The sequence below is a fragment of the Morone saxatilis genome, unplaced genomic scaffold (genome assembly GCF_004916995.1).
Source record: "Morone saxatilis isolate NCDOM2014 unplaced genomic scaffold, NCSU_SB_2.0 Contig3, whole genome shotgun sequence".
NCBI classification, from domain to species: Eukaryota; Metazoa; Chordata; class Actinopteri; family Moronidae; genus Morone; species Morone saxatilis.
The window spans coordinates 3,394,752-3,411,342 of record NW_023339873.1 but is presented as its reverse complement, the minus strand read 5'-3'; the positions used below and the strand labels follow the sequence as shown (position 1 = coordinate 3,411,342).

At 43.3% G+C, this 16,591-nt stretch overlaps 1 protein-coding gene across 1 annotated transcript in view; it reads right to left on the bottom strand.

Annotated features, from left to right (window-relative positions):
- Window positions 1-1,563: 1,563 nt before the first annotated feature.
- The window catches only part of nsd2 (nuclear receptor binding SET domain protein 2), a gene marked incomplete at its 5' end in the record, with an annotated part of 15,967 nt that continues 939 nt past the window's right edge, over window positions 1,564-16,591 (bottom strand). Inside the window, 21 exon segments of the mRNA XM_035674584.1 lie at window positions 1,564-5,045; window positions 5,452-5,650; window positions 6,070-6,176; window positions 6,322-6,463; window positions 6,882-6,998; window positions 7,850-8,119; window positions 8,295-8,398; window positions 8,719-8,921; window positions 9,029-9,185; window positions 9,983-10,162; window positions 10,809-11,009; window positions 11,478-11,604; window positions 11,831-11,920; window positions 12,006-12,121; window positions 12,223-12,334; window positions 12,499-12,608; window positions 13,372-13,582; window positions 13,836-14,273; window positions 14,775-14,941; window positions 15,049-15,211; window positions 15,540-16,177. Of these exon segments, the coding sequence (XP_035530477.1) occupies window positions 4,735-5,045; window positions 5,452-5,650; window positions 6,070-6,176; window positions 6,322-6,463; window positions 6,882-6,998; window positions 7,850-8,119; window positions 8,295-8,398; window positions 8,719-8,921; window positions 9,029-9,185; window positions 9,983-10,162; window positions 10,809-11,009; window positions 11,478-11,604; window positions 11,831-11,920; window positions 12,006-12,121; window positions 12,223-12,334; window positions 12,499-12,608; window positions 13,372-13,582; window positions 13,836-14,273; window positions 14,775-14,941; window positions 15,049-15,211; window positions 15,540-16,148 (4,134 nt within the window). The 3' untranslated portion in view covers window positions 1,564-4,734.

Here is a 16,591-nt window from a genome sequence, read left to right as displayed (position 1 = left end):
TGGGAAGTATTGAGATTCAGAAAATCATGTTTGCAGAAGTTTAATGAACAATTCCTCTTTTCAAGCGAGTTTTGTTTTTTTGAAATACACTTCCACGCCACGGGACGCATTCCATGAAATGTCGAATACAAACACTTTTAATCGGAAATGGTATTAAGATTGGCTGTGGTCCAAATCCTGAAATTTTTTTCGACCGATCAATTCCTAGGAAGGAATTTTCCAAATACAAAGTGTGGCAATTGCAAAGGAATGCTTGGCTAAATTCAAAATTGCCGACTTTCCCCTGTTTTTTGGTTTTGGGGAATGGCGCCACTGGATTTGTTCGTCTGGATAAGATCTTACGCAGTGGCCGATTTTTCTATCATATCAGTGAAGGGGCCCCCGGTAGTAAAATTACAGTTTTGGCCCTGAGGGGCATTTTTGCTATGCTTCAATAAGTGAACCCCGGACCCCTAAAAAAATATGAATTCTTCGCCACGATCAACAAAATGTGTCCCCGCGTTTTCAGAAGTTTCGAAGCATAGTTTGCGGCCTCCAAACATATGCGTTTGTGCTTGCTCATTGTGGTACTGTTGGGTCTCTGTAAATGTTATAAGGAGTTCGGTCTAGACCTGCTCTATTTGAAAAGTGTCCTGAGAGAACTTGTCATGAACTGGCGCTATACAAATAAAATTTAATTGAATTGTATTAGTGGCTCAAATCACTTCAAGACATTTAATTTACTATAAAAGAAAAGATAAAAGCAAAAATTATAATTTAAATCTTCTCTGCAACAGACCTTTAAAGGTCGAGTGTGAAACATTGAGGAGGATCTAGTGGCAGAAATAAAATATTCACAGGTATGTTTGCATTACTGTATAATCACCACAAAATAAGAATCATGTTTTTATTATCTTAGAATGAGACGTTTTTATCTACAGACACGTTTCTGCAGTTAGGCATTAGCTCCCACCATAGTCAGGGTTCCTGCATGTCCTGGAAAACCTGGAAATTCAGAGTCTACTTGTCCAGTGATGGAAACACCTGGAAACTGATTAAAAATCACCACAAACCTGGAGAATGTATTGTAGCCCTGTGCAGTGCAGCACTTCAAAGCAGGCTGACCAGATGTGGAACAAAGTTTTCTGTTGTTGTGGTTAATAAACACAAACACAGCAACGCTGATTGTACGTGTGCAACACTTTCTACTTCTTCATTATAAACTCTGCTTTACTTTAACCGTTACTTATGGGATGTGGCCAACGTCATGTTACTGGTTATTTACTGGAGAGCACACAGCGGGAGAATTCACACCAACGCTGACCACCTAATGAATGAACCTGCATTAAACAAAGAGGAATAAAGTTAAACGTGTCGATACGAAGCCGAACTGTAAATTATAGGACAGTCTGTGAACCAGTGCGGTCCTGTATCGTCACTCCTGTGCTTGGAAAAGGGAGGATGTCACTAAATCCTGCACGCTGGACCTTTAAGAGGCGTCGAGGCTGAACCTGAGCAGCTTTAAAGCCGTTGGGATGATTGAAGTGGGTGTAGTGTGTGATAAAAGTCCAGCAGTGTGCAGACGGCGGATGTCACTTTTTATTGCACGATTCAACAGACGTGAGATCCTGCACAAAAGTGTTTCAGCACTGCATCAAGGAAAAAAAAACAAAAAAAAAAACATACAATGTCAGAGAAATTGTATATTTACAATAGATGCATCACTATTACCACTTATACATTATGTACATATTAGTCTCTGGTTTACTATGACAGTAGTTACAGAATGAGAAACCCCTACGCACGTGTTACACTTCAGCTCTACAGGGAATTACAGTGCTTACAAAAATAACTGGCTGGACTACATTCACTCAACACAAGGTTAGGATACATACAAAGTCAAAAATACTTGTACGAGACTCGCTGCACCTCTGGACATGCCCCATTCACACGCCCTGGGAAAAAGGAGAACATAAAAAATAAAAAATAAAATAAAAAAGGTGCAGTTGTAAAAAAAAACAAAAAAAATTGGCCTGTTGCATCTGTACACCTTAGATCTGTTATTTCTGTTATTTGGGGAGTTTTAGAGAGGAAGAAGAAGCACAGATAGTGGCTTTAAGATTTTAAAAAAAGTCCAAAACAAGCCGCCTGTTTGAAGAGATTCAGATTCTAAAGACGAAAACTGTCCAACACGTCAAATATGACATTTAAAAAAAAAAAAAAAAAGCACAAGACTTTTGTTTGTAGCCTCGTGACCGACCCAAAAGAGAGGCTGATGAGAAGAACTGTAAACATTAAACGTTTGCTTGATGCGAGATAAATACGACAGATCCATTCGACAGACGTACGATAATCACGGCTGAGGCAGACGGACGTCAGGACATGTGAGTGTGAACCGGTTCAGGACTCTGTAAGGCTCAGCTCGGTGTGACTACCAGCTCCAGCCTAACAGACGTCAGGCTCATCACTTCAGACGCGCTGACAGCGTGTAGTGACTGTACACCCGTATCAACACGAAGCCTTTTCAATACCGACTCAAAAGATTTAAAAAGGAGGAACGTTCCTCTGCAAGCACCTCTCCCACGCCGAGTGCAAATACGTGCTGCCTCAAGACAAAAAGGCTGTCGCTCACAAAGAGTCTATAAATGTCGGCGTCTGAAAGAGCGCCCACGTGATCGTGTGTGGGGCTGCAGGTCGTTCAGTTAGTGAAAGCGTCAAAATGAGGGAATGAAGTCTGAAACCACAGGCTGCAGCTGGAGCTCGTGACAGTAAATACTTAAATCTGCACCAGAATGAAACAACTATCAAACAATGCCTTTATATGTTTCAGTGAGGAGCCTCAGTTTCATTAGACTGGACGTGAAGTAGCACCAGAAAACTCACCAGGAACTTCAAGATTGCTGTGGGAGTGCAGAGTGGGTCCTGTGAGGGCTACAGACAGAACAGCATTAAACATATAGTGTGTTGATAATATAGCACTATCAGTACGAGGGCGGGAAACACCGCTCGCTTTCATTATTGATTAATCTGCCTCTTATTTGTCTTTAAATCTCAGATTATGGTGAAAAAAGACTGATAATTCCTCCAACTACGTAATAAATCAACCTTTTCACTCTAACATCCATTAAAATCCGGTTTCTTAAAGACTTTAGCGGAGTTCAGACGTCCATATATTTCTGTTTTTGGGTTTCTCAGTTATAGTTTTAACTTTAAGATGTTTGATGATGCAAATCGTCTTCGTCAAAAGTCAAAAACCGATAATTACAGTAACTTCAGTCGAGAGCAGACGGAGCTCACGGATAACACTGATGTTCAACAGCACAGCCTGACACAGTTTCCTTAACTCTCTCCTAACTACCTGTAATGCTTCACGTCAAGTACAAATGTGTAAAATCTTACCAAAATTGCAGTTACAAGGTGTCATACAGTGAGCCGTTAGCCTGCTCTACAGCATTAAACAACAAGCACGACGCAGTTTAGACTAAAAACCTCCTGAGGATTAAAAAACAGCTGAGGCCTTTTCGTTTCCAACCTCAGCTACAGACCAACTATTCAATGAAGTTCTCATCAATAAAAAAAGTCCGGCCAGTGACACTGAAAGGCGTTCAGAATTTGAATCAGCATGATGTGTGTGTTTATACAGAAAACTCTTTGTGCCTTCAGACGCTGCAGTGGAAAGACAAACAGCACCGTGAAGGGTTAGGACTCACAACTCAACTTAGAGAAATCACACGTAATCCTTCATTTCTCTGACAAGGAGCAGAGCGTTGAACATCTCTAAACCTCCCAGTAGTGTTTTTATATCAGACGGCAGTTGAAGAGCGCTCTGGGGTTTTAATACTTCCTGTAATCCCTCGTTCTCTGGACAGGCAGGTAGATAAACGGTCTGTGTGCCATCATTCAGCATGCTGACGTGTAAAATAAAATAAAAAAAATCAGATTTGAACAGTAAAACTGAGCTAAAACAAAATAACAGGTTGTAAAATATCAAACAAATGTCTACAGTTAAATGTAACCTATGGCTACGAAAGAGAAGTAAAGAGGTCATCTGAGGCCTATCCATAGTGTCTTGGTGTTTCCATAGTACATCTGGCATATATACACTATATATAAAAATAAAAACAATCCATTTGGCAACCTGTTTGATGTCTTACACTATTCCAGTAATCATAATTTTGGTCTTTGATATACACATATATAGATATAGCTATAAAACTCTGCTGTTCAAGATCATCCGTGTTGCGTGAAGGGGGTGACTGAGGTTCAAGTTAGCGGGCGGTGACGCCGACGCTGCCGCTCAGTTTAACTTCAGTTTTTTTTTCCTGCAGAAACCAACTGGTTTCTTTTGTTATTCTAAAAATCAAATCATCAAAACAAAGACGACAACAAAACAAAACAAAAAAAGGCAGTTTGGTTGGTGGAAGAATGAGAGTTAGAATCCACGAGCTGAAGTTTCCTGCCCCGCACTCGCTCAGCTGCTTTGTGCTTTACCACAGACGGTTCGCCTCAGTGCAGACGAGAGAAAATAAACCTGAAAACGTTCACAAATAAAATACGCCATGTTTGCAGTTAGCTGGAGGCTGTTGCCGAGCGTGTGAGAGATCAGCGGCTTTCCCTGATGACGAAGATGTACAGTGTCTTGGTTCTGGTGATCTTGCAGACATTACGTGGGGTTTATATTTGTTCGTGAACTGGGGGAGCAGGTGTCAGAGTCTAGTTTGGTCTTCTGGCTCTCTGAGGGCTCAAAGTTTCCTTTTAGGCCTCTGCTGCTTTCCTCTTGGAGCCCTTCGTTTTCACCTCGGCTCCTTCTGCCTTCCGGGAGCCTTTGGAAGGACGGCCGGCGATGGTGGCAGCGGTGGCGGTCGTTTCAGAGCCGACATCCTGATCCTGGTTGTCCGTTCCTTCCAGCTCGTCGTGCTCCAGACAGCACAGCTGTCCTGTGGGAGGCCAGGGACGCAGCGCCCCCTCCTGGTGAGCCTTGCAGAAGGAGTTGGGGCAGAGCTGGCAGAAGGCCTCCGAGTTCTTCCCGCAGACGTCACAATGGTGCCAGGGGCAGTCCCAGCGGCCTGCAGGGAGCGAGGACCAGTTATATTTATGCTTTTCAAATACAGCTAAAGTAGAAAAATAAAGTAGCCAAAGCAGTTTAAATGTTATACTGCTCAGACATACCAAGAGTGTTATTAATATATTTTCTTTACAAGAAATTAAACCTCCTGAAGAACATACTTGTTCCCAGAGCGTGCTTAGTCATCAGTTCTGACAATAACTAAATAGTATGTAGAAAATAATGTACAACTTTCTTGGTTTCTCATTTATAGGTTAGTGAATGTTTGAGTGTTTTGTCAGCCAGACGCCTGCGGAGGGAAAAGAAGTGTGTTTCTTGTAATCAGTAACAATAAAGAAACATGTCGAGCTCCTTCCAGTCACATGCACGTCTGTGATTCTGTATGTTGGATTCCAGGTGTGTCTTACCGAAGGGTCTCTTGGTGAGGTTCAGGCAGGACAGATGATAAGCTTTGGTGCAGGTCTTCTTGTCACAGAGCACCAGCTGCCCGCCGTCGCCGCAGCGGAAACAATCATCCTCAGACTTCTTCTTTCCCTCAGATTTCCTCTTTTTATACTTTCTCTTCAACCTCTTCCCTTTTGGCTCGGCTGTTTGGCCGTTGGAGTTCTGCAGAGGAGACACCGGGTTGGGATACATCTGATCAATGCCGGGTGGATTATTATACATTTAACTGACCGTGTGGTTGGTACGCTGCACTTCATCTCAAGAGGAATTAAATACAAACACACTCAAGTGGAGAGTTCATCTTCTAATGCACAAAATTGAACTCAAAACACTTCAGAAGTACTTCATACTCCTGAATCCATTTTTGCATCTGTAGCATTATATGTGTAATATTTAATCTGTGACGAGGCTGTAATTAACTTCAATACACCTACTTTCCCTGAACCTGCCGCAACTACTTCAACTCTCGAGTCAAGCTTTTTAAACTGCTGGAATCATATCATAAAGAGATCCATGTACAAAATATATAATACCAACAACGTGGTTTGAACATGAACCTGCAGCTCCGGTGTGAAGCTCACCTTAGGCCGGTCACCAAGGAAACCACTGCAGTTGGGAGCGCCGCAGCGACAGACGGTCTTCTCATTTCCGAGGCAATCCAGGTTGTAATTAAAGGTCAACTCGGTACCTGGAATAGAAAAACAATGTACTTTATGAGCAGGTAGGAGTTTGCTTTGAATATTCAAGTGTCATACTTAATAATTCTTCAAAGGTGTGAAGACAAAGAATCTGCAGACAAAGCTCCAGTCTCTCTCGTTTGTAACTTGTCTCACCGATTGGGATGTCACAGACGGCGAACAGGCCGACGCGCGTGTCGCCGTTCACCGTCCACTTCTGCGTCTCACAGTTGGGCTGACAGCTGTGGTTCATGAAGCGAGAGTAGTTCCCCTTCGGACCAGCGTCAATGATCCGGTCCTTAAAGGGCCAAAGAAATTCTCAGTAAGTGATAAGTTGCACCCTTTTAATAGTTTGTAAATGACATTCCTGTCCTCATTTCTTAATATATAACTTATATATTAAACATTACACATTATAATTCTGTAGCACAGCCACTAAACTGCTACTCCATAATTAGCATTTTGTCCCTTTTTATAATTACTTTATCTATTTTATTAGTATTTATCTGATTCAGCAGGCTGGCCTGTAGCGGAGGTTGCTTCTGTGGTAATGACGACTGTAATGTTACATCTGCCGCTGATGCAACATTCCCAATGCGCTACCATACACCGTCTGTCTCGCTCCCAGTTGAAATGGCAGTGCAGCCGAGGAACACAGCACCCCGACACACTGCGGAGCAAAGAAAAGTGCTTCCAGCTTCTGGTTTGGCACCGACCTTGTCGATGGTGAGCATGTAGAAATCAGTGATGTTGTTTTCCTGGGCGTACTTGATCCTCGCCCGGCACTCCTCCTCGTCGATCAGCTCGCCGATGTACTCGTTCACAAACTCACCCTGTTGGAGAAACGTTACATCAGACTAGAGACCGGCTGTTGAGGATAGAAATGTCCCGAGCAGACCCGTAGGATTTCTGACCATACAGGTATTTCTTCTTTCACAGATAAGTATTGGCTAAAGTGGCTTTAAGAAAACTATACACACCCCGTGGACGTTTTTATGATTGCCAACATTAGAAGGGATTTTAAGCAGCTTTATTCACGCGATCAAGAGAAGGAGACTCTGGAATGTGAAGTGAAAACGGTGCCCATACTTTAACAAGCACTGTATTTAAGCCGTTCTATAATTATTACCCTCCAGCTGCCAAAAAGGCAATCTGAACGTTAAAACAGCAGAAATGTTTCAAACTACACAGCACATTAAGTATAACCACCAGATGTTTGAGGCAAACACCTGTATTGATATTGGAGACATTTGGAAATGAGATAACAAAATATAAATAAACAGATTGTCATTTTCTTTACACAACTCCTAACATTAATTATTATTTTTGGTAAGTTTCCCATAAATTATTTTTTTATCAAGCATTTCTTGTCATTTCCATCAGTTAACACACACACACACACACCACACACACCCACACCAACACACAACACGTCTGCAGTGACTTAACTTTGTGACTAAAACAGATTATATTACTGATATTTTCAAAATCTGTTTGTGCTCATCCATAAAGTTTTTCCTATCCTGATGACAGCCTAAACATAATTAAGTCTTCAACTTTATAGAATTCATATCCAAAAACAGAATAGCGATCCTGACTGTTAACAGAGTGAGTCTTGCATTTTGTTTCCTGACACTATGTACACATAAAAACTGTTTTATAGCAGGAGAATCTGCCTCTTCACCTTCTTGATGTCCCGCAGAGAGACCAGACCCCAGCCCTTGCCGGGCGTCTTGATGATCTTGGTCTCTGGGTAGAGACGTTTGGTGAAGTCCTGGTTACAGCAACGCTCCCCGTTGGGACACACCTGAGGGTGGCACTCGTACTGAAGCATGCGGTTCAGACACTCGGACTCGAACCCACACGGCCTCTCGTCTGTCGGCTTGCAGTTGCACTTGGGGATCTCGGAAATGTCTGCTGTGTAGACCTGAACCTTACCAAAGGGTTTGTTGACCTGAAAGACATTTTAAAGACACAACACTTTAAACGTTATACTATACGTCTATTCTGGAAGGGGTAAAAGTAAAGTTACCCAAAGTTAATTATTTATTCAGTCTTTAATAACTGAGTTTGTATCTTTAAAAATGCATTTAGAGATAAAAAGCAAAGCTGCACACAAGATTACAGACCTTGATAAATTTATATGGGGGTGGTTTTCGACTGTTCTCTTGAGCTTCCTTCGCCTCTCGCTTAATTTTTATCTCCTTGAATCGAGCTTCAGCCTCCAACAGAGCTGAGGAGAAAGAATAAAAAGGCTTATTACATTTCATTTCATCTGTGGAAACAATCTTAAAAGAAAGCCTAAAACATAGACGTCAGTGGTTGATAAGATATTCTCTTCCACTATGATTACTACAAAACTACACCAAACCTTGTTGATAACATTTTGCTAACCTTTTTAACAATACATACACCAAACTATACATGTCAAAATCTAAGATCGTCAATCGTTTTCTGTGTTTATGTGTAGTAGTTAAGCTTGGATGCAGCTTTGGTTAAGATGGTTCTTCACTTTTTGCATAAAATGTGGATTGGTAGGAGGTAGAGCTTCACCATTCTTGAAAACTTTGCCGATGCCGGTCCTCTGGTGCTTGCTGCCCCGGTCTCCCTCCATGTATGGAAACACTCGGCCCTGGTGAGTCCAGAAGTAGTCCTTGGAGCCGAAGAAGAAGACTGGGAACTCTCCTATCTCGTGTCGGAGATGCTGGATGTTGGTGGGGATGTTCCTGGGGTGGTGGATCTCTGCAGGCCACCATCTGAGGAGAACAACATCAGGTATTAATTCAGGGTCCAGGTCTCAGTGAAATTAGAAAAGGCAGAAACAAACTGCATCAGTACTGAATCAAAGAGCAGTTTCTCTGACCTGTATGTTCCCAGTTTGACCCAGATGATGTCTCTGTATTTAGGTTTCTTTCCGGCCCGGCAGTCGTTGCAGAACCAGCTCCCATCGGGCATAGCGATGTTCAGGCAGTCGGGGTGAAAAGCTGCTGGACAAGATTCACAGCAAAGCAGTTGCCCCCCTGCAACATAAGAGAAATAAACTGAAACCTGAGAGGCATTTTAGACGAGTGTGGAACAATTTACACTAATTACAGTTGAGTCATCCGTACGAGGGTGATAAAAAACAAGCACATTAAAACGCAAATGTTCAGTCTGACTAGCAGCCAAAAAAACTGCCACGTACCCACTCGTTAATCAACCACACACTGTTGTTGTTTTGTGCTTTGGTTGTGAAGCTGAGTGGATACAGAAAGCCTCAGAGGCATTTCCACAGGATTTTACATCAATTTTCATACTAAAACGTTCAATTATTTAGCATCAAACTTTTTCTTGACTGACTTGCTTTCTGGGTTTCAGTATGTTCTTACTCAGACAATAACTCCCCCATGGTATCACAGCTGTCTCTGCAAAACTTGGCTGTTATTTCAACTGAAAACTGAGGTTCAGGAACTGCTGTAGTTCAGCATTTCCTCTGATTTTCAGTAGCGCCAGTATGTGTGATTAACATCTCCGCACCCACCCCGGTACAGTGCAGTAGGCCGTGCCAAAATGATTTCCTTATTACCCTTCATAGAGATCGAGACGTTATTAATCATTTTCAGACTACACTTTGTTGCTCTACAAGAACATTTGGGAAATCCACAACCTTTTAAACGTCACATAATTCTCTCTGTAGAGCCATTACATCAAATTAAAGCAGGTTTTTCCTCAGCTGAAGATACTTTAAGTGACTGTGGTTACACGGCGACAGTAAATCACCAATGTATGGCTACTCGTAACTGCCCTCCTTGCTGGTAAGAGGGGAGAAGTGGCAAACCTTTGGAGCAGACGAAGCACCAGCTGACGTTGACGTGACTGTGGTGACTGTAGCCCTTCTTGGCATTGAAGTGGTTGGTGCAGATGATGGCAGTGTTGGTGATCATCTCACTGCCCGCAGCCACACACAGGTCACCGACGTGGTAGGCGACGGGGCAGCGCAAGCAACGCATCAACCTACCTATAGTACAGAGAGATCAGACGGATTTTACATCACTGCCGGGGAAGGTACCAAGTGGCTGCAGTCTCAAGAACTAGACGCATGTTGTTTTTGGACGTGGGGGGGGGGGGGAACTGGTCCCATCTGTCACAAACTGATGACAGATGGCTTCGTAATATTTCATCAGTGCTTTGCCATCGTCTCTACATTAAAAGCTGTAATCTCTTTATGTCATATGCATCCTACAACAGCTAAAAGCAGAAAGGATCATTAAAATGTGGCCTGGCTGCAGCTGGAGTTCATATTCCTTTAACAAGCTTTTAATTTGAAATTTCATTCTTGTAGGTGAGGTTCAAAAGATTTGTATAGCCGAAAAACAAGACTACTAAAAAACAAAAAAAACCCTCTCCTGTCTTTTTTTCTTTAAATACAGATCTACTCTGAAACTCTCTAAATCTGGTAATATTCTTGCCTGATTGGGATGACGTGCTTCTCTTGCAGTTATTGAAGTAGACAGTTGACTTAGAAAGGTCCTGCCCACACAGCTTTTCACAAAAACCCCAATAAAAATTCCCTCAACTGAAAAGTTCAGCATGTCAGATACGAACAATTAAAAGTGCAACTGCCAATAAATAAACGACGTGAATGTGAAAATGCAGAGCCTCACCCTTGGTGGACTTGGGCTTGGTGCGGCAGCCGTAGTGACAGCCCAGGCAGGTGTGGAGCGGACAGCGGAAGCCCTTGTTGTCGAACACAGTGAGGGGGTTGTGGCGGATACACTCCTCATGGTAAAACTTGCCGCACTGTGGAACGTGGCAGCGACGCACCTCGCCCTCCGACTGCTTACAGTTGAAACACGAGTGAATTCCTGAGAGGAGAAACAGCGAGGAGGTTATTGGAGGGAAGAAACGTTAAACAGCAATAATTACAAACTTTAACTTTGTGCACCCGCGCCAGTAAGTGGGGGAATCGGGGGTTAACTCGTAGTACTGTACAATGCTGTCGTGTTACTTTTGTCACATAACAAAAAAGGTATGAGTCGCAAGCAATTTGAAAAATACCAAATCTTAGCTGATAAAAGCCTCTGAAATACAAACTTTGATCTAATTTTATCTTATCCAGCTTGTGGTTCTGACATTTGGCCAGAAAACTGAAACATTTTTCAGATTTTTAAGACATCTGTCAAAAAGAAAAACAGATGAATTCATAGCAAAAGTAATTATTAGCTGTGAATATAACGACCTACTTAGACTGTTGAGGTAAAATGAAGAGGCTTATGTTACGTTACAGTTAAGAACTGAATGTAGTGCAGCGAGAGGACGGAGTGTGAACTCACCTGTGCTGCACTCCTGACACAGCAGCTTCTCATCGGGTTTGAATGACAGACCCAGACAGTGCAGGTGAAACATCCCACAGCACTGTCCTTCACAGGGCACCAGGTCCTCACCGGCCTGCTCACACATCTGTAAGGACACAGATCAAAACACATACAGACACTTTAGTGCATGGGATTTATATTACTATATTCCACTTGTGTGATCCAGCCTGTATGTTTCCAGAAAACACTTCACCCTTTATTTAGAAACAAGTGAGGCAGCATTTCCCCCAAGAAATGTCCTACATTTAAATGAAGAGTTTGTTCTTTTAACTCAAATAAAGGACAGTAAAATGCTGAAGAGGTAGACCTACCTGGCAGACAAACTCTTTCTTCCGTTCGCCTTTCTTTGTCCCGTCTAAGCTGTCACTCGGAGAATCAGGACGTCCTTCACTCCCAGAGCCCTGCAGAAAACATGAACTTTATTCTCTAGCTATATAAATATTGATTTTATATTGGTTTAATGATTTCATGATTTGTGCCTCTTACCTCTGGATCAAGACACGGGGAGGACCGCCTCTTCTTCGCCCTGGAGGGTGTGGCCTGGTTGTCTCCAGCCTGTTTCCTTTTTCTCCTACGCTTTGGTTTCCCTGCGTCTTGATCATCTGTCAAAAAGAAACAAGGACAATGACAATTAACAACTTTTAAGCCACAAGAAAACAGCTGAACTGCCGTGAAGAGCGACAATACAAACAAGATGGTTTACCAGTGAGGACCGTGTTTGGCTTCTTCAGTCGCCTCTTAGTTTCTTTTACGTCTTTGTCAGTTTTCTTTCGTCTCCGTCTCTGCTTTTTGTCTGTTCCTTCTGAAGGTGAGGCCTGAGAACATTTGCAGAAGTGACAAACAGGAGAAATGGTTTTACGAAGTGCTTAGGATGCATTTAAAGAACCAAATGTGTCTGATGTTCAATATTTTAAAAAAAATGCTTACTGCCTCATCTTAAACATTGCTTAAGTACGACAGTAAATAATTTAAAGCTCACCTGATTTTCAGCATTTTTGCTTGTTCTACGTCTTTTTTTAGGCTGCTGATCCTTGTCGGCCAAAGTGTCTGTTAGCGGCCTTTTAGAGGTCTTCTTCCGCTCCCTCTTGACTACAAACAGAAGGAAAATGTTTTTAAAAAAAGGTTAAACTGACTTAGATTTGTTTATCTGCCGTTAGTGATTAGAACAGGAAATGTTGATGTTTTCAGGCAGTTTTTAGAGAAGCCTGATGAGTCATTTTAAAGCTTTCTCCCAACATGTGCCAAGCGCCTAACTGGACTAAAGAAAATACAAAAGGCCAAAATAAATGGCATAAAAACATTTTAGAGGCTTTATTGGCAGAAATGGAAGATAACATTCATTGGTGTATTTTCATTAGCTTACAATCAACTGACAGAAAGAATTACAGCTGCTGCAGGTCATGATAACGGGTGTTTTTCACACATTACTTGGCCACCGCAGCTTCTCTTTTACACTTGGTTGGGGAGGGTGAAGTGACCGCTAGATGCCACTAAATCCTACACACTGGACCTTTAAAGAACAAATAGCTTCATGAATAGTAAAGAAATAAGCAACTAATGGCCATTAAAATTGTGTTTTCTAAGTGATTATCTGTACAAATGGGAGTTGGGTGTTCTGCGTTTGTCAGCTTATCAAACATAATCTTACTGATACAACAAAAAATGTCTCTACAGTCAGGAGGGGAAATTATTAAATGGGCACATTAAGTGATAAATTCCACAATAAACCAACCACTGTTTTACTAGACACATATGGCGAGTTAAAGCCGGAGATTCCACCGCCCTGGAAAACACATACCACATTGAACCAACTATTGACTAACGGCTGCCCGGGTTTCAACTTTCAACCAACCTGGAACTGAAACTGGTTCGGAAATATTGTCTGTCGAAGAAACCAGCAGCTTTGATTTCCTTATCGTCGCAGGATCAGAAGTGTTGTCCCTTGCAGCTTTCTTCCTTCTCCTCACTGTTTTCGTGGGAGACTGAGCCTGTTTGGGTCTCCTCTTTTTTTTCTGAGGTATGACTGATTCAGCTTGTGTATCTGGTACAGAAGTGGTGGGATCCTATGAAAGAAAACAAACCAAACGTATTAAACGAAGAAAGTAAAAACCTTTTTTTAAAGCAGCCAGGTTAGATTTCTACAACTCTTTCAATTCCAAAATGCTCTTAGTGTGTTCACACCTTCATTTTGTAAGCTTCAGTTGTTTCAAATGTTTAAATATACAGTAAGTTGTGGGTTAATATGACTAAGGGCAACACACACACACACACACACACACACACCACTGTTGATGGATATTAGTAAGTTATCCTAACCTGCGAGGCCGACTGCGGCAGAAGCATTTCTTTGGACGAAACAGTGTCGTTCAAACTCTCTTTCAACAGGAAATCATTTAGATGGCCTTTGCCCCTTTTCTGCCATCCTCCCGTTTTGAGTTTCGTTCTGGGTGCTTGTGTCTTTTTCCCCGGGGAAGTGCTGTCTGGGGACTGAGGGGCGGTTGTGGGGTCGTCGGCGGGGCCCATCAGCAGCGAGGGGAGATCTGGGCTGAGCCTAGACTCCGTTTCCTCGTCCATCTCGTTGCTCTCTTCTGGCTTCAACTTCTCCACGATGTGCGGGTTCAGATGAGGCCCATCATCATCATACAGGAATGCGAAGTACGCCATGCGCTCATCCAGTGACATGCTGAGGGCCTCCTCGGCTTGACTGACGCCCATGTTCCACTGAGCCTCAAGCTTACGGGGCACAGTGGGAGCCTTTCGCATGACACGGGGAGAAAGTAGGTAAATTATACGACAAGTAACAAAGAGACACAACACAGAAGTGACGTTTAATCATCGTGGAGAACTAGGGAACACACACTGCTACCAAGAAGATGCCATTTAACGAACTAGCACTTTTTACACATAAGACAATACCTAAAACCTGTGTAGGAGAAGATGCATAAATGTATGTGCTTTAAGCATTATTCCTTTCTTCTTAGTTGGTGTTGAAAAAGTGAGAGAGCTCTGGCTTTAAGTTCAGAGGGGAAAAAAGCTGAAAATCATCCAAGATGACTAATTTGTCAACAAGCAAAATATAGTCTGGTATTTAAGTGCCTGAATTTTCATTTGGATTACACAACTTTTCTAGAAACATACTGACGAGAGGGAGCCGCGTATAAAACATAAGGATGTGCAAGGTTTCTGATTGCTGAGAACATCCTCCTCCACAGGCCAACCTGCAGGGGCGTCACACAGGAGGAGCAGCTGTTTCACCTTTTTATGGATGACACGCGAGGCTGGCTGTTTGCTGCCCTGGCTCAGCTCCTGGTATTGATCCTCCCCAGTGAAGGACACCATGTTCTTCTCAAAGATGTAGCCTCTCTCTGGGGCGTCCCCAAAATACTGCACGTGGTAAAGGAGGCCCGACCTGCTGTTGGCAGCTATAAAAACATAATTAAATAATGATAAGTCTGTCTCATATACAAGAACATATAATGGTGATTCTTTGGTTGTAAAATGAATGTAGGTGGCGGTGACTGCGCCTCACCTTTCTGTTTGAAGTGATTGTTCAGTTCTGGGTCCGTGGTCACCATGCAAGGCCACCAGGGGTATCCTGACACCTTGGTCCAAACCAAATCACCGACAGAAAAACACATCAGCAGAGGGGGATCGTCTTTAGCCTCCTCCGTCAACTCTGGGCCGAGATCAGGCTGGAGAAGAAGAGGAAGAGAAATCAGTTAATCAATAGATGAAAATAGAAACTAATTAGGGGTTTTAATGACTTTTCTCACACACTTTGAATCTCTACCAGTATTTTACACTAAATTATACACATTCAGTGCATTTGTGGCAATGCTGCTGTGTATTTAAGTTATACGAATGGCCCTTTTGTCTTCACACCATCCGGCAGCATAACTGTAGTACATTATTGTGCTAATGTTTGTCTTTGAACCAGTAAAAGTCAGACATATTGAAGTATCTGTATCGGCCACCGGCAAAAATCAGTTTTTCCTTAAGAAGTAGAACTAAAAGCAAAACCTGATCGAGTGTTTCAGTTCCATCTACAGCCTTTTCGTGGTCAAGCGGCTCCACGGGGACGGGAGAGGAACTGATGTTGGGTTGAGGTTTTGGTTTGTGAGGTCTCCCCCTCCTTTTCTTCGCGTCCTGTCTCTTCTCAGAACCAGATACGGTGTCTTCGGTGGCCAAACTGGTCCCGTTGGCACAGCACGACTCGAACAGCGGCTGCTTGACCACCTGGGGTATCGTCACCTTCAGTTCGGGCTCGGCGTGCGGAGTGCAGTTGTGCTGACGCGTCCCGTTCGTAGCGGGGACTTCGGCGCCCTTCGGCTCGGGAGCGCAGAGCTTCGGCAGCGTGTCCTGGTCCCCGTTCAGCACGAGGGAGGTGAGGTCTTTGAGCCTCTCGTGGCTGTGGTTGTTGTTGTTGTGACTGTGGCCAGCCATCTTCTGAAGGACGCCGTCTTGTAGTGTGGCGGCCAGCTGGGCAGCAGCTTTGTCTATGAGCAGAGCGGGGTCACTGCTCATGTCCCCCCCACCTTTCCGGACGCTGAGGGACTCCGGCGGCTGCTTCATGCTGATAGGGTTGGCTGGTTCAGGCATCGAAGGCAGGGAGCTACCTTTGCTATCCATCCCATCTAACCCCCTCCAGGCTCACTGGGCTACAGGACAGGGAGCACACAGAAACTTTATTCCACAGGTTCCTTCACAAAACACACACACAGCATCATGCAGTCTGGTTTTTTTTTATTTTTTTTGGTTTTTTTCAGTCTGGCAAAACGGTAAAATGGTAAAATGGCATTCTGGGATATGAATCCTATGAGCATAACGTTACACATTTCACAAAATGGCACTCACTTGCTCCAGCGGAGCATGAACAGAAAAGCTTTTGGAGGCGGCAGAGAAAACTGCACCTGTCACGGAATGTCCTCGCCGCCGAGTTTCAGGGTGTTTTAATAAGAAAAGTCGAGCAGTCAACGCAAAAACCTCTGCACAGTAAACGCAAAACGCCTAAATGAAGCCCAGAGCCTGCAACGCTGATCCCAACTAACGTAAACGAGGTCAAGTCAAACCCC